The 15,240-nt window shown below is 45.2% G+C and overlaps 1 protein-coding gene across 18 annotated transcripts in view; it reads left to right on the top strand.

Moving 5' to 3' along the window:
* CAMTA1 (calmodulin binding transcription activator 1) overlaps positions 1-15,240 on the top strand; it is an 807,730-nt gene that overhangs the window by 64,338 nt on the left and 728,152 nt on the right. The window contains exon 4 of one of the 18 annotated variants that reach the window (XM_081054804.1): positions 9,236-9,518. The exons of 16 other annotated variants lie outside the window; for them this stretch is intronic. In XM_081054804.1, coding sequence (XP_080910930.1) covers positions 9,236-9,244 — 9 coding nt within the window. In that variant the 3' untranslated portion in view covers positions 9,245-9,518. Of the gene's footprint in view, positions 1-9,235; positions 9,519-15,240 lie in introns of those variants that run through there. One more of the 18 variants, XM_081054790.1, reaches the window with a different exon arrangement.

The raw sequence follows: 15,240 nt of genomic DNA, 5'->3' as shown, positions 1-15,240 counted from the left end.
AACCCTAACCAACACTAGGTGTTAGCAGGTGTTTAAACCTTTTCTCAGTCCAATAAGTGAAAAGTTATGTCTCCTTTTAATTTGCATTTCTTTGTATAGTCCGGAGATTTAGCATGTGTTGGCCACTTGTGTTACTTTTTTGAGTTGTCCGCTCATTGTTTTGCTCTTTTTTCCTAGTATTTCATCTCTCTTCTTTTTGATGTCTGCGTTTTTTTAAATGTATGTATAATTTTTTCTTTCTGGTCACCTATATTTTAATCTTAATTTCGTCAATTCATTATGTCCTCATGGCGGTCTTAGGAACGTGGTTAGCTATTCTCCCTAGATTTTCTCTTTTTGATTATTTATCCTTAGATGTTTAATACAGATAAAATATTTTTTATATATGGGCAGGATGAGGTAGAGCTCTAATTTCATTTTCTCCCCCAAATAGATGCTTATTATTGAATCATTTATCTTTTCCTAACTGATTTGAAATGTTGCCTTGTGCTGAATTTCCACAAATATGTGATTCCTTTATCTGGATGTTCTCCCGTCATCGATCTGTTTATTCTTTGCTATGTTGTTTCTTCTTTTTCCCCTCTCACATGCTGATTTCATTTTTGTCAATCTAACGTTTTGTGAAGAGAAACTGTTGCTCCGATTTTTGTCTTTAAAGATCTGTCAGAAGGGAGTGTGACTTGGAGATGGAGGTGTGTTTGTTTCTCGCGCTGACCTGTTACTAGTTTTTAAAGTTGAGATCACAGTCTTGTTTTTTTCTTTTGGCAACAGAAGTTGTGAGTTGATGAAGAAAACTAATTAAAGCAACTTCGTTTGCCACTGAAAATAGAATTGACGTGATCTCTAAGCTTTTCATCTACAGCCGCTGTGCCCCAGCTCTTCTCATGTCTTAGAACTCAGAACACATAAGAATATTTATGGGGCATACGGGGCTAATGGGTGAGTACTTTTGAGGTCAGGGACCACTGGTCACTGGTCTGGGTGGCTCAGGCCCCTTCACAGAGCGTGAGGGGATGAACGTCTGTGACCCGTGTGTCGCATGTCACCAGGGACGCGTTTGGGAAGTGCTGATCTAGGTTAAAGTACTCCAGCTTTATTATAGCTTGATATAGATTGCACATTTTGAGAGCCAAAGTTTTTTCTTTTTAATTGTGGAAAAATATATACAACATTTAACGTCTTAACCATTTTTAAGTACGTTTCTTGGGTATTAAGTAAATTCACATTGTTGTGAACTATTACCACCATCCATCTCCCGAATTCTTTTCATCTTGTAAAACGGAAACTCTGTCCCCATGCTCCTCCTGCCCCTCCCCCCAGTCCCAGGACAACCTCCATTCTACTCTTTGTCTCTCTGAATTTGACTACTCTGAGTACCTCATCTAAATGGAATCATACTGGTATCTGTCTCACTGTGACTGGCTTATTTCTCTTCACGCTGTTGTGCGTGTCAGAATGCCCTTCCTTTTTAAGGCCGAGTAACACTTCATTATATATAGACGTCGCTTTGTTTCTCCATCATCCATCCGTGGACGCCTGGGCTGCTTCCACCTTTGGTGTCGTGAATAGTGCTGCTGTGAACATGGGTGTACGATCTGAGAGCCAGATTTCTTGTAAGAAATCTGTTTTCTCCCCGGTTTTCAACTTCTTACTCAAACACTCCAGAGTCCTTTTCCGTGCTTGTTCTGTTGGATTTCTCAGACGTATTCCAGCTAGTTGACGCCACCTTCCCCTTGGACCTGGTTTTTTCCAGGCACTGGATTGCATGTTCCTTGTTGATCTCTAGCCGGCACCTGAAGGTGGGATTTCGTCAGGGCCTGAGACTAACCCTTCCCCTTCGTCTCTGTGGGACTGTTAAATGTGGGTCTTTCTCAGGAATCAGACGGAGGCCCTTCACTCCCTGATCTCCATTGTCTCTCTCGGTGACTGTCCCCACTTCCGTCCTTTCAGCCTGCAGAGGGCGTCTGAATTTGTGTGTTGAGCTCCATGCTCTGCAGAGCTCTACACCAGAGCTGCCTTCCTAGTCTGTCCGCTGGAGGGTCTGATGCGCAGCTCCTGCCCAGTGGGTCTCAATAAAGAGCTCCTCCCAGGTGCTGAGGTCAGACCTGGGGGGTAGAGTTCAAATGAACTGGTACAATTCGAATAGTTTTCGAGTCCCAGAAAAGTTGCTAGCATGTTGCAAAGAGTTCCTGTGTACCCCACACTGAGTTACCCTGGTAACAGTCCTGTGGTCCATTTTTCCCGGCCAATCAGCCAGCACTGACTCATGCATATCATCCAAACTCCTCACATTATTTAGATTTCCTTAGTTTCCCCCAATGTCCTTGTCAGTTCCAGGAACCCATGCAGGCTGTCATGTTACATTTAGTCGTCATGTCTCCTTAGGCTTCTCTGGGTTGTGACAGTTTCTCAGACTTTCCTTGTTTTTGTTGACCTTGACAGACCAGGTATTTGTATGATGTCCTTTATTTTGGGATTGTCTGCTGCTTTTCTCACGATTTGGCTAGAGTTTCAGGTTTTGGGAAGGAGAATCACAGAGGTAAAGTGCCCTTCGCATCACATCTGCTGTCAACATGACTTATCAGTGATGATGGTAACCTTGAACTCTTGGCTGCTGGGTAGTGTTAACAGGTTTCTGTGAAGTTGTTGCTTTTCCCTTAGAGGTCATTTGTGAAACCTTCTGCTTTTACTTCATATTGAATTCAAACCTACAGGTTTTATTCCCAAATAAATTCCATTGTGTCCAAATCGTTCTTTATGAAAGCCATCACTGCATCCAGGCCACTGCTTTGAGTGTGCTCCTGACTCCTGTCCCTGCTGTTCCCTTGCCCCCTCCCAACCCACGCCACGCAGGGGCCCGAGTGTCTTTTACAAACGCTGGTTGGATTATGGTCCTTTTTCTCAGACCGTTGAATGATGTCCCCTCAGATTTGACCATCCCCATGTTCCCCTTGCCCCCTGTTCCCACCACTGGCTTCTTTCCCCTTAGGTCCTTCTGCACACTCCAGCCCTCCCTGCCACATGGCCTTTTGCGTCATTTCTTCTCCCATGTCATCCTTCAGGTCTCAGCTAAATGTCACTTCCTCGGGGAAGCTCCCCCAGCCCCGAGACAGAGGTGATGTGACTCTTGCCATTTTTCCACAGTACCTGCACTTCTTCCCTCTGTTCACGGTGCTCAGACGTGTCCTGTGTCTGAGTGCTCGCCCGATGGCTGAGACAGACCAGGCTGAGACCCACCCTCTCTGCTCCTCACCTGCGGCCCAGGTGCCGGTACAGCCTACCCAGAGGCAGGTGCTCAGTATTTGCTCATGAACGGATTTGTCTTTTAATGGAATTAGTGAGTGGAACTGCAGCATGGAAAACAGTTACTCTTCCTTTTTTGTGCATACAAGCAGGCAAATAAATCCTTGAATGTATTTCTATTATTCCACTGATTTCAATCCCATGTGTCTCCTTTGAAATGTTGTGTAAGGTGCTGTGAGAGGTACAGCCGTGTACCTAGAAGTGTGTGTTCACCCTTGAGGGCGCAGCGTTCATTGTCTCGTTCCCCAGCCCCTTGTTGCTGTGTGTCCAGAGCCGTGGGCAGAGCACGGGGGTGGCTGCTGAGGCCTCGGAGCAGGGCCCCTAGCCCCAGTGGTGGAGCCGTGGAGTGGGACAGGTCTGGGCAGGTGTCGGTGGAATTCGAGCTCTGCTGTGTTTAACATTTATGTCTTGAACTTAACTTTTGTCCATCTGCAAAAATGGGGATGGCGGTGTCCCTCTTGTAAGCCTTGGAGAGAATCAGATAAGAAAACGAATGCAGGATGACCAGCTTCGCAGTCCTAGTAATCACGGAGCCGGAGCTTACTGCTTTTGAGGTCCTAGCTCTGTGCCGAGCCATTTCATTCCTTATTTTCATTTATTCTCTCAGCAATCCTGTGAGGTAGGGATGTTGTTATCTTCATGTTATAAACGAAGAAAGTGAAACTTAGAGGTTAAGCAGTTTGTCCAAGGCCATGGACGTAGGACGTGGTCTAGCTCTTTCTGGAGTCCAGAATCGCTGGGCGCGCTTTAGAGCCCAGAAAGGACTCCATGTTTCTTAGGGAGCCACTCTGCCTTTTGGGGTAGCTTTCCTCTTGTGGGTTTCAAGACTTTTAAGGCATCTATTGGCATTCAGAAAATTGTAATGGTCTTGGGACGGAAGACCAGCTTAAGCTGTTACCAGCTGGAATTTGTTTTTTACTTGACACCTTCCCAGCTTTGCCATCTGTGACTGGTGCCTGCAGGAGGCAGGCTGTGTGTGGGGACCAGACAATGGGCTTGGACCCACCAGGGCAGCTTTTCTTAAAGCGAGAATTGTGGATTGTTCTGGTCAGACTAATGGGAGGCGGGGAGGTTTACTGAAATGCATTGCAGGTTGTCTAGCCCCTCTTCCGATGTGTTAAACTGTAATCTTGTCCGGGCAGGACTTTGGAAACTATTTCTACAAATGACTTGGTTTAAGTAGGGGAGTCTTAGTCTGAAGTTTGAGCATCAGTGAATAGAGGAAATGGAAAATGTAGGAGTTTTAATGATCCCGACTGTAAGCAGGAAGGCAGTAGGGCAAATACAGTAAGCCCTGGGATGCAGGGTTAGTAAGCTTCAAAAGGACGAATGCAGAAACAAAGTCAGAGCGGGGTGAGTCTGTTTCCCTTTTGTTCTCTTTCTGATAAATTTGCATATGGGGGAATTCGGCATATATTGTATTGTTCTTTTTCCACAATGGGATAGTACCAGAAAGGAATGGGTATTGGCTATGACAAAGTTGACATAAGGTAAATTTCAAATGTGAAGAAAAAAATGTTAAGAATGTTTGGTGAATTTACGTATCATTTGCAAAGCTCGGAGGATGTCAGAAGCTGATTTCGAATAGTCTCTTCTTAGAGAGACTGTGTCAGATCGCCCAGATCTTTGATTTAGGAAATATGGTAATTTCAGGCTAGTGGCTAATAGGGAAGTTAGTCATCAAGTGTTTGAACTTTATAGTGTTTACGTATCTATGCGTTTATTTTGAACAGTGAGGATTCTTTTCTGCCCTCTAACTAGAAGACCAGCAGCGGGGTGTCCCACAGTTGGGACACAGGGAGGCTGCTGCTGTCACCCCCACGACTCTCCCGTCCTCTGCAGGGGCCACAGGGAGAGGGGAGTCCCTGCCTCGTGCCCGCCTCCCCATTCTCACAGAGCTCTTTTGAGGCACAGTTGGCGTGTAGTAAGTTGCATGTACTTCAGGTGAACGGCTGATGAGTGGGCCCACGCTCCACAGAGCCTCCACCATAACGACCCACCGACCTTTTGCATCACTCTTCCCTCCCTTCTGGCCTCCCTCCCTCCCTCCCACTCTCTTGGTCCTTTGTGAAGTCTTTGAAGCTGTTAGGGGGAAATTACATTGTTGAGGATAAAGTACCCTGGAAAGGTATTTCATTTGTAGTTTTCGCTTTTGTTTCCTTTTGGAGGACTACAGTGGAAACAATGTGATGATTGGAGGTACAGGTTGCTGTATCGATTATAGAAATTTTTGAGAAACAAATATCTGAGAACAGGCTATCTTTGAGAAGCTTGACAGAGGACATGTATTTTCAGCAAAGTTGGCAAGTGGTGGGGATGGCTCCTGTTGGGGGAGGGGGAAGAAAAAGGAGGCAATCGGGGCGGCTCTATGTGGGGGAGTCACAAACTTGAAAACCTAATGCTTTTATTGTCTTAGTTTTTCGGTAGATGGTATTTCTAACATGTTGGGAAAACCAGCATCAATAACTGAAGGAGAGACGTACTTCAAGTGTGTTTTATTCTAGTGAATTGATTGTCTGTTTTATTGACTGGCATGTTGATTGATTTATTTAGATTTATAGATTACAAAAAATGTTTTGCCCCATCATTGTAATAAACTTTTGGCTGGGCACCTCTCCTTTTAGTCTCTGAATACACCTGCTGAGGTTCGTTCCTGCTTCTGAAAGCATCATGTTGTTTAGTTAACAGCCATTCTGTAAAGAATCAGTAAAGTATATAGGGCTCTCTTTTCAGGAGTTTCTTCAACTGTCTCTTAGCGTCTCTGGCTCTGAATTTTCTTGGCTCTTTGTTTTCAGTTCTTTCTGATTTTCCGATGTGTTATGTTTTGCAACTAATATGCCCAAGGTGAAAATGGCAGCATTTCTATCATGATTTAACCTTGTTAGAAATGGTGTTCTTTGTTCTATGTTTACTTGAGAAATGAACCAATTCTCTGCTTATAAATGCTGGTGGGTCCTTGGCGCCAAAAAGAGAAATTAGAGTACAGATTGAGTGTTGGAAAACAGACCTGTGTAAAAAGTTGTCCAGACTTTGAGAGCTTAATAGGGGTGAGGATTTGCCTGGAAAAGTATTTTTTTGATTCTTTGCTAGAACTCTGGGTGACTTGATGGTCCTGCGAAAGAGAAACGTGGTGTGTTTCTTATTTCAGTGACGTAACTGACAGTGTGGGAGTGTAGTTTTCCAGTGTTAGATGGTAGTTATGTCCACAAAGTGTCGGGAGTTAGGCCTTTTGAGCATGTCGGGTTTGATTCAGTTATTGGTCATCATTGTGCAAGGGGATGATCCTGCAGCAGACTAGCCTTTCTTCCCCTTGATGTGAAAATGTCAGTTCTACCGGTTAGAATTTGTTTTGGGTTAATGAAACCCCTCCAGTCTTTGCAGGCACTGGTATTTGTCAAGTCACTGAGTTGGTAGTCAGCTAATGCCAGGGCCTGATCGAAGAAAAGGATGGCGTCTGGAGGGGGAAGAAGACTGATCGTTTTCGCTCCTGAGGCACTCTGGCTGGGGCTCAGGAAGGGGCCGAGGAGAATGTTTTGTATCCAAAGTTTTGGTGGGTGTGGGCCAGTCCTTTGGAAAAAAAATAAAAAGCTACTCGGGCCTCACAGCCTCTAAAGTTTGGAGCAGAACTGTCACTGCAACAGATTGGAGGTGAAGCAGGCAGTTGTCAGATAGTGTCTGTGGGAAATGTGTGTGTACCCCACACCCTGGCCTCAGCAGAGGGGCTCTGGCGGCAGCTGGCGGTGCCACCGAATGCGGTGCTCCCAGGTGGCCCCGTCCTCCTCCCCCTTTTGACTGCTTATTACACTGGATTCCAGGATCCTGGATATTAGGGACCTAGAAATCCTGGTAACCTTTCTCTTCTCCACTCCAGAGAGCAAACTCATCTGAAAAATGTTGGCTAAAATCCTCACAGATTTTCTTAAATCACCTAAAATTTGGACTAACATACTTTTGTGAGTTGTTGAATTTTAGAAATGATGTAGAAGACTTATTGAAAAGCTCTTAGGAGTATTTTATCCTCTGTTGTCAAGGAGAAATTACTTAATAAATACACGTGTCTTGGTAATAAAGGGGTACATAGAGTATTTGATCTGAATACATAGACTTTTTCTCATTTTTAATAGGAAATTTTTTGGTAAAACATAACTTGACTAATGTGATACTGCTGGCTGCTTGCCTTTTCTTACAAAGATGCTGAAGTGGTCTGAATAACAATGCTACTAAAAGAACATACGCATCGTTTTGATGGGGTATTGATTCCTTCTAGAGTGTGCAGAATTGCTTGCATGCCTCCCAGCAACAAATACATATGTGACAGACTTTATGGGAGATGAGCATTCCAGAGAAATGAAATGCTAGTTTACTTTTCAGCAGCTATGGAACTTCAAAGAAATCCCGCTTTTAGAAACGTGGCCCGAAGGCACTAACACTAACACACTTGTATGTAGTGCGTGAAGCTCTGCAAGTTATTTTTAACAAAACTGAATCAGGGGAAACAAACCTGATATTTACAGAGTTTGTTTACAGGCATACCTCGACGATATTGCGGATTCGGGTCTGGTATCTCAATAAAGCGAGTCGTAATCTTTTTGCTGGTGGAGGGCCTTGCCTTCAGTTTATAAAAAGAAAAGTGCAACATCGGTGAAACGCAATAAAACGAGGTATGACTGTGTTTATCAGTTGCCCTAAGCCTCCATTCTGTTCTTTTTAATAAAATCCTTTTGGGCAGTGGTCTGTATTTAAATCTATAGATTTTTTTTTTTTTGGAATTAGATTAGAGCAAGGTAAGCTCCAACATTAGGAATTGTAGGATGAAAGTGAACTGCTTAGGAGACTGGAAGAAGGAACGGTTTCTCAAACGAAGTTCTGTGTTGCTAGTTGTGCTCCCATTTACTCTCATAACCTGGGGAACTATTGTGTACCTTGCCTGTTAGGGCCTGCTCTCCAGTAAGCGCTAAGGAGTTGGGATTTGGGATCCTGGAATCGGAGTGCAGCCTGCCCAAGTCTAGTTGCAGGGAGGAGACTAAAGATTACTGCCATCACAATCGTGCCCATCTTACTTACTAGTGAAATGAGGATGGAAGTTCTTTACTGTGGCGATTAATGGTGATGCTTGCTGTTGCTGCAAAGTACGTTTGTCTTGGTGTGGTGGTAGCTGCATGTTGCTAAACAAAACCTTGGCTCTTTCTCTCCTTTTTAAAAACAGAAACTATTTTATTTCGTTAATGGGGAAGATGAATAAGTAATAATTGTTGAAGAAATGGAAACCTAACCTGTCAGATAGTTTGTTCCCTTGTAAGATAGTCCTCGTGTCAAGCTTCTTTTAATTCTGTGTAATTCCAGGAGAACTAGCAAGTTATTTTGCTTAAAATGTCTTTTTTCCCCTCTGTGCAGTGAGAGTAGAATGTGAGAACAGATCTTAATAGATATAGTTACACAGTTTATTTTATCATGTATCACTTTATTGCTGTCTTCTAGAACATTGTTATACTAAATGTTCCAATAATGGAAATTTTATGCAGCTACTTCAAATGAAACAAATTTGCAAAACTCAATTTTGGAACTCATTCCTTGAGGAGAGGAAAAAAAACTCACCACGCTGTGACCAAATTAGATTTCTGATATGTTGGCAACTTGTCAAATACTGTCATTTCCAGAAAACAGGGTGTGGGGTCCGGTGAAAGTGTCAGAACTTCTCAGTCACTTACAATTGGAGATATTATGGGTTTTAATATGATTGAACGGTTAATTTGTACAAAAATGTTGTTGGTAACAGGTAATTAAAATTTGGTTTTGTAACTTAAGTAAAAATGGCTCTACATGGAATCAGGAATGACTGTGTTCAATTTACAGGGGAGTCTTCTTTTCAAGAACTGAATTTTAAATTCTCGGAGATATTAGTTTTACTTACTGGAGCTCCTTTGTTTTGCAGAGATCATGATGCAGCCGTCCTTTTGGATTTCTTTTTAATAATGTGTGACCCTTCACCTTTGATCCCCTGACCTGCATTACCTTGGTAACCATTTCATTTTTTAATTTAATTTCATTTTTTAATTTTGGTGTACAAGCTGTAACATTTCATCTCTCAAAGTGTAACACGCTGATTTCTGCAAATAGAGATATCCCTTTGAGCGATAAATTTGCAAAATACTGTCTTCATTTTCTGTATTAAAATTCATTTCAGTTTTTAAAATAAAGTGTAATCTGTGTTTTCATCCTTTTAAAATTTTAGTTTAATGAGTGCTTTTCCCCTTACAGTAGATCTCCTTTTCTAGTCATGTTTTGCGAAAGATAAATTAACTTGTGGTTCACACAGAAACACACACACACACACACACACACAAAAACACACAACGCTCGCAGCGATCCACAGCCCCTCCCCCCATACCACTGCCCTCCCTTCCCACATGCACACACTCATCCTCACAACACCCCCCTTTTTTGCAGATTAACCTGCCTTTCTTTCAGAAATAGTGGCAATTTGAATGTATTACTCTTAGCTACCACATTCTACAACCTCAGATTACAAGTATTGTTGGGAGAAAAAGTTTAACCCTTTACTTCCATGTACGGGCTATAGAGGATAAAGTTAATTCATTTCCAAAATTCACCTTTCTCCCTCCGTTAACATTTTCTTTCTTTATTTGAGGCATAAGTTAAGAATAAACAACATTTTATTAACATGATCCAAAATGTCTTTTTGTCTCTGCTGAAACTTGGTCAGTCAGCTGTGATGGTCCATATACCAGGTTGCTTTATGCCATATGCTATTTCATGACTGCTTTTCAGACAATGCATTTTTTATTGTATTCTTCTTTTCAGGAAGTTCTTATTCCAAAGGAAAACAAACCAAAATCTAAAACCAAAAATCAAACGAGTTAATTCTCTGAACTGGCAAGATATTCCTAAGAAGTCATGTTCTTTAACAAAAACATCATGTGCAATCTCAGCGTGGCCACTGAAGCCCAGATTATTTTTAAATGTCTCATTATTTTATTCTCTAACATTTAATGTTGATGCTCTAATTGCATGCAGCTGAAGCTGCTAAATGAGCATTGAAATGGATTTAAGTTCTCTCTGAGCTTTGTTGATACCTATAAAAGTTTATGTCATTCATTAGAACCACAAATTAAAATTAGTTGTAGTGAGCTGTTCATTGGAGATTGGAGCTCTCATGTACTCGTCTTCAGGCTTACCAGCTCGTTTTTGTCTGTAATACTTATATACCTAGAAAACTGCCTCTGGCCTTTTGGGTGTCTTTTCACAGAATTGCAAGATATCAAGAGCTGAGAAATGCAAATAGGTAAAACATGCTATGATTACAAAGCCACAAAGTACATGGAATAAATGTCCCAATAGTTGAGAGCCACTTATTTGTCAGGCCTGGCCTTTTAAGGAGATTTTTTTAATGAAAATGCTTTCAGTGTTGTGTAGGAATGTTGTCCAGACCCCATCCTTTCTTAGTTCCACTGATGCCATATCCTTCCAGCACCCTAGGAGTGGTGTGCAGTTCGGAGTTTATTGAACAGAGACTCGCGGGCCTGGAAGGGCTGCGAGGTGGTCTGCTCCAGTCCTGCGTAAGCAGCGCTGTGTCCGCTGGGTGGGCCTGAGGCTGAGCTGGCCAACGGCCCGTAGAGAGTCACAGCTCTCTGTTGACAGAATCGGGGCCTCTGGACATCCCCCGTGAGCTCCCATGTCCTCTAGAGAGAGTCCAATACTTTATTTATAAGTCTAGTAGGAGCAGAAGAGAAATACTTTTGTTGTGATGTCTTATTTTGCAATCAGGTCGATGAGATTTTCTTTCAAGTTTTCTGCTTAGTACATTTGAAGATAACCTAATTTTTCGAAGAATGCTCATATGTGGGCACATGACTTATTTTTAGTTAAGAATGCTTATTTGGTTAGTATTTAGGCATTCTGGTAAGTGGTGAGCCACAGGGATGTAGTTTTGTAACCGTGGTTCAGTGAGAAAGCCTAGTCTGAGGGTCAGAAAAGCTGCTTTGGACTAGCAGGGTTTCTGGATATGCCATCGGCATCTTTTAAGGTATCACACAAAGCTAAAAAACTCACACAGAAAGGCTTCAGAAGTGTTAAAAACAGTGAATTAGTTGTTTGGCTTAACATACAGGAGTTCGTAGAACATTTCACGGGTTCTCCGTCAGTTGTATGCTATGTGAAGTGTGGCTATTGTGTGTCTCCTACTTGCTTCCTAGGGTTGTTGGCAGGATAAATGAAACACTGTATGGCAGAGACACTGGGAGCCCAGAAGAGAGGTGCTTTTGAACGTACACCTCGTCCTGTGGCTGTGCTGAGAGGCAGTGGTAGTGAATCCTGTGGGAACGGCCGGGGGCGGGGGCCCTGGCCTGGCTGCCCTGGGTCGAATCCCACCTCAACCCCTTGCAAGAGGTCTGACTCCTACCTAACCTCTCTGTGCTGCAGTTTCCTCCTCTTTGAAAATGGGGGTGGTAATAATAGTCCTTACTCTGAGGGTCGTGGTGAGTGTGAGGTGGGTTGATGTGTGTTATGTATTTAGAGCAGGGGCCGGTGTGCTGTGTGGCTGCGCTGGCCAGGCCAGACCCTGCACGGCAGGAGAGCGCCAGGAGGATGGGGCTTCCCACACAGTGGAATTCTGAGGGGAACCCACACCCTACAGAAAGCTGGAAAGCGTGTCCCTGTCAGTCTTCTAACCTTGTCTTGGAGACTCCTACGCACTTCTAGAGAGAGGAACTGGATGGCTTGTGGAACTCAGCACCTACCTCTAACACAGGTGCATAAAGTAAAATCTGGGTCCCTAACCTTTGAGGAAGAAAAGTTTAGGCAATGAAGAGCTGCTAAGGCCTTTGTCGATGGCTTCTTTTAGCTACTTTGGCTCTGGAGACAAGAGGAGAGAGCCCTGGGAGTGCCCATCTTTTGCCTAGTGGGTGCTTACCATTCGCATCTGGCCTCAGTCAGCTGTGTAGCTTCCCGGAGTCAGGACGTGTTTAACTGTTTAGAGATGAGGCGTCAGCTCCCGCCTCAGAGTGAGTGGGATGGAAATCCTGCTGTGTCACCTTCCAGGTGCTTTCCACACATCTTAATCATCTAAATTTTCCTGTGAGGTAGGAGGTGTGTTGACCCGGTTTAGTACCTGAGAACAGTGATGCTAACTAAACTCAGAGGGCGGTGCCCCTAGTAAGTGGCAGAACTGGGACGTAAATCCAGGTCCGGCCCTTCCGGCGCCCGTGGCCTCACGCTGACTGGCACGCCTGGCCGCACCCCTGACAAGAAGTGGTTCTGCCATTTGGTTGCAGGGGTGTCGGCTGTATTCACTGGCGTCCCTCAGCCGTCAGCACCCCTGACTCAGTAAGGCCTCCACGAGCCGCCGCCAGCACCACCACCACCAGGAAGGCCGCCATGCGTGTGTCACTGGTAGGGACTCCTTAGCAGTGGCTTCTGCAGTCTTGGCTGCACGTCCAGGGTCACTTGTACCACTGTAACCTATGGAACACTGGCTCTGTCCCAGGCTCAGATCGTGCTGTTCTGGCAGAAAACCATTGATAGATGGGTACAGAACATACGGGAAGTTTATGTTATAAAGAAGAAGAAAGTGTAAATAACTGGTGCTCCCAGGCCGTAGGCCAGTGCGGGGAAGGCCCAACCCGCACCTCCATGAATACAGTCTCTTGTAGGTGGGCACTCGGCCCGCACGGATAGCCAACTGGACGTTAGTCCGGAGCGAGATGGAGGCAGAGGGCCACACGGTCTTTCCCCTTCGCTCCTTGACCTTTCTTTTTTTACCCCTCTTTTGTGCATTTAGTTTTCTGTTCCCTCCTCCCCTCTTACTTCTCCTATCCTCCCTCTTTTTCTTTTTTTTTTTGATATCCTATCTAGCAGATGTTTATGGGTGTGTCTGTCATCAGACTTTAAAGTTCTTAACGTCCTCCCAGGAGCCTAGCACATAGTAGGTGTTCAAATGGACATTTCTTAATTTGTCTCAGTCCTTGTCTTTCAGAGGAGTGGGTACTACCCCTCATTAGCCTGAAAATTGTCAGATTGTGTTTGTGTCTATACCGATTTTGGTGGTTTATCGTGAAAATTTAGTGTGCAGGATTTAGTTAGTTTGAGAAATGCTGGGCTTCCTTGCTGAGTGGGTCCGAATGGCGGACAGTCGGGCAGACTTGCCTGGCCCAGAGGCACTTGTGTGAGGCCCTTCGTGTGCTTGCTGCGGAGTTTTTAGAGCCTGAAGACCCGAGGTCATGGGTTGGACCCCCTTTTGGTGATGAGGAAGCCACTCCTGAGGGAAAGCCCTTCCCCCAGTCCAGACTTGCTGCTCAGGTGCCACCTCCTCTTCTGTCACATTGCTGAGGGGAGCAGAGCCAAGGCTGTGGCAGTGGACATGTGTGAAATGAACTGTGCCACAAGAGGCGATGCACAAAGAGTCAAAGTAACCCTCCTTCACCATTTCTCCCTCTCACGTGGAGAAATTACCTACGGTCAGGGCGTTTGGATGGCGGTCAGCTGGCTGCCTCACGTGAGAATCCTGTCAGGTAGGCCGAGGCACTGGGCACGACCCGAGGACATGGTCCTGAGGAGACTAAGAAACCCGTGGAAGTATGGAAAGATGTTTGTCATTCTTCAGGGAGACTGCCCTGGCCAGAAAGGGAGTGATGGAAGGAGAGGGCAGCAGTAGGACTGCTGTCGGTAAGCAGTGGGAAACGTGTGTCTTCTTATCTATGGTTGCTGTGTCCCTGGAAAATGGTGGTGACCTTGGTGCTGTGACACGCCCGAGTCTTGGCATTTCGACCAGACTTAACACTTTTAGGTGCGTTCAGAAATGGACCATGTGGTGAACTTGGACTGTTCAGGCTTCTGTTGCCCAGCCACGTCTCGCTCTCGTGTGCTGACCCTTTTGGGTGTTGTACCCCTCTTAGCCCTTCAGTTTCCCAGAGAGAAGCCTGGATGGCCTTTTGCTCCTTTTGTAATGGTGGCATGAGGATGGCAGGGAAGGTTGGAGCCCTTGGCTGAGGCTGTTAGGCTCTGGCTCTTTCACCTGTTCTCGGCCTCGCGTGTAGTAGACACTCAGCAAACGCTCACTGTGCTGTCAGCCTCATCAGCACAGGTAATTAAGAACAGGAGCTGATAGACTGCACGTATCTGTAATTAAAGTTTTAATTAAAGAAACACCAGACCAGGCAGATGGTTCTTACCCCCACATCCTGTAAACCAAACAGCCATGGCTTCTCGCTCTCGCAGACAAGTGAAGCATTGAGCAGCTGCGCTGCGGAGGGGTCCCGGGGCAGAGGTCTTCTGTTAACCAGCCGTAATCTAATGTGGGCAGCGCTCTGGGTGATGCCAGAGCCAGGGGCAGTCACTGCACTTTGAAATGGAAATACTATACATCAGAGTTGCGTCCCACCCAGAGCTTTTAAGCCTCAAGCCAAGGGCATCACCACAGCCCAGCTGGTATATCACGAGGCACGTGGTTTTGTGCTGGATCACAAAAGCTGACAAAGTGTTATTTAGGATCATCAGCTAAATCCAGTGTTAGATTAGAGCGCTATCCGGATTGTTCAGGTCTCGCTGCCGTGTAGCAATGCAGTAGTGAGATGGGAGGTGTGGCTGTCCGGCCCATGCACGTCCTCTGTGCTGTCTGTGTCACTGTGACCTCAGTGACCTACCAAGTGCAGAATTTAAAAAACAGAACAACCACAGGGGATAAAAGGAAAAAAGCGCATCACTTCTTAAATCCCCGGCCTGGCCCGCGGGCCACTGCCCTTTGCTCTGCCGTTTGCTCTGCGGCATCGCTGGGCCAGAAGCCAGAACACCGCCACAGGGAAGGGGTAGGCAGGGCCGTCTCCCTGTGGCATCTGTGCCGGTTCACCTTGACCTCTGGGACTCACCCACTCCTTCAGCCCCAGTTTCTTGCCCTTCCTCATAATTGTGTACTTGTCCACACTC

Source organism: Rhinolophus hipposideros (assembly GCF_964194185.1).
Source record: "Rhinolophus hipposideros genome assembly, chromosome: 8".
Lineage (NCBI taxonomy): Eukaryota > Metazoa > Chordata > Mammalia > Chiroptera > Rhinolophidae > Rhinolophus > Rhinolophus hipposideros.
The sequence above is the reverse complement of the archived record's forward strand: the minus strand, read 5'-3'. Positions and strand labels throughout refer to the sequence as shown.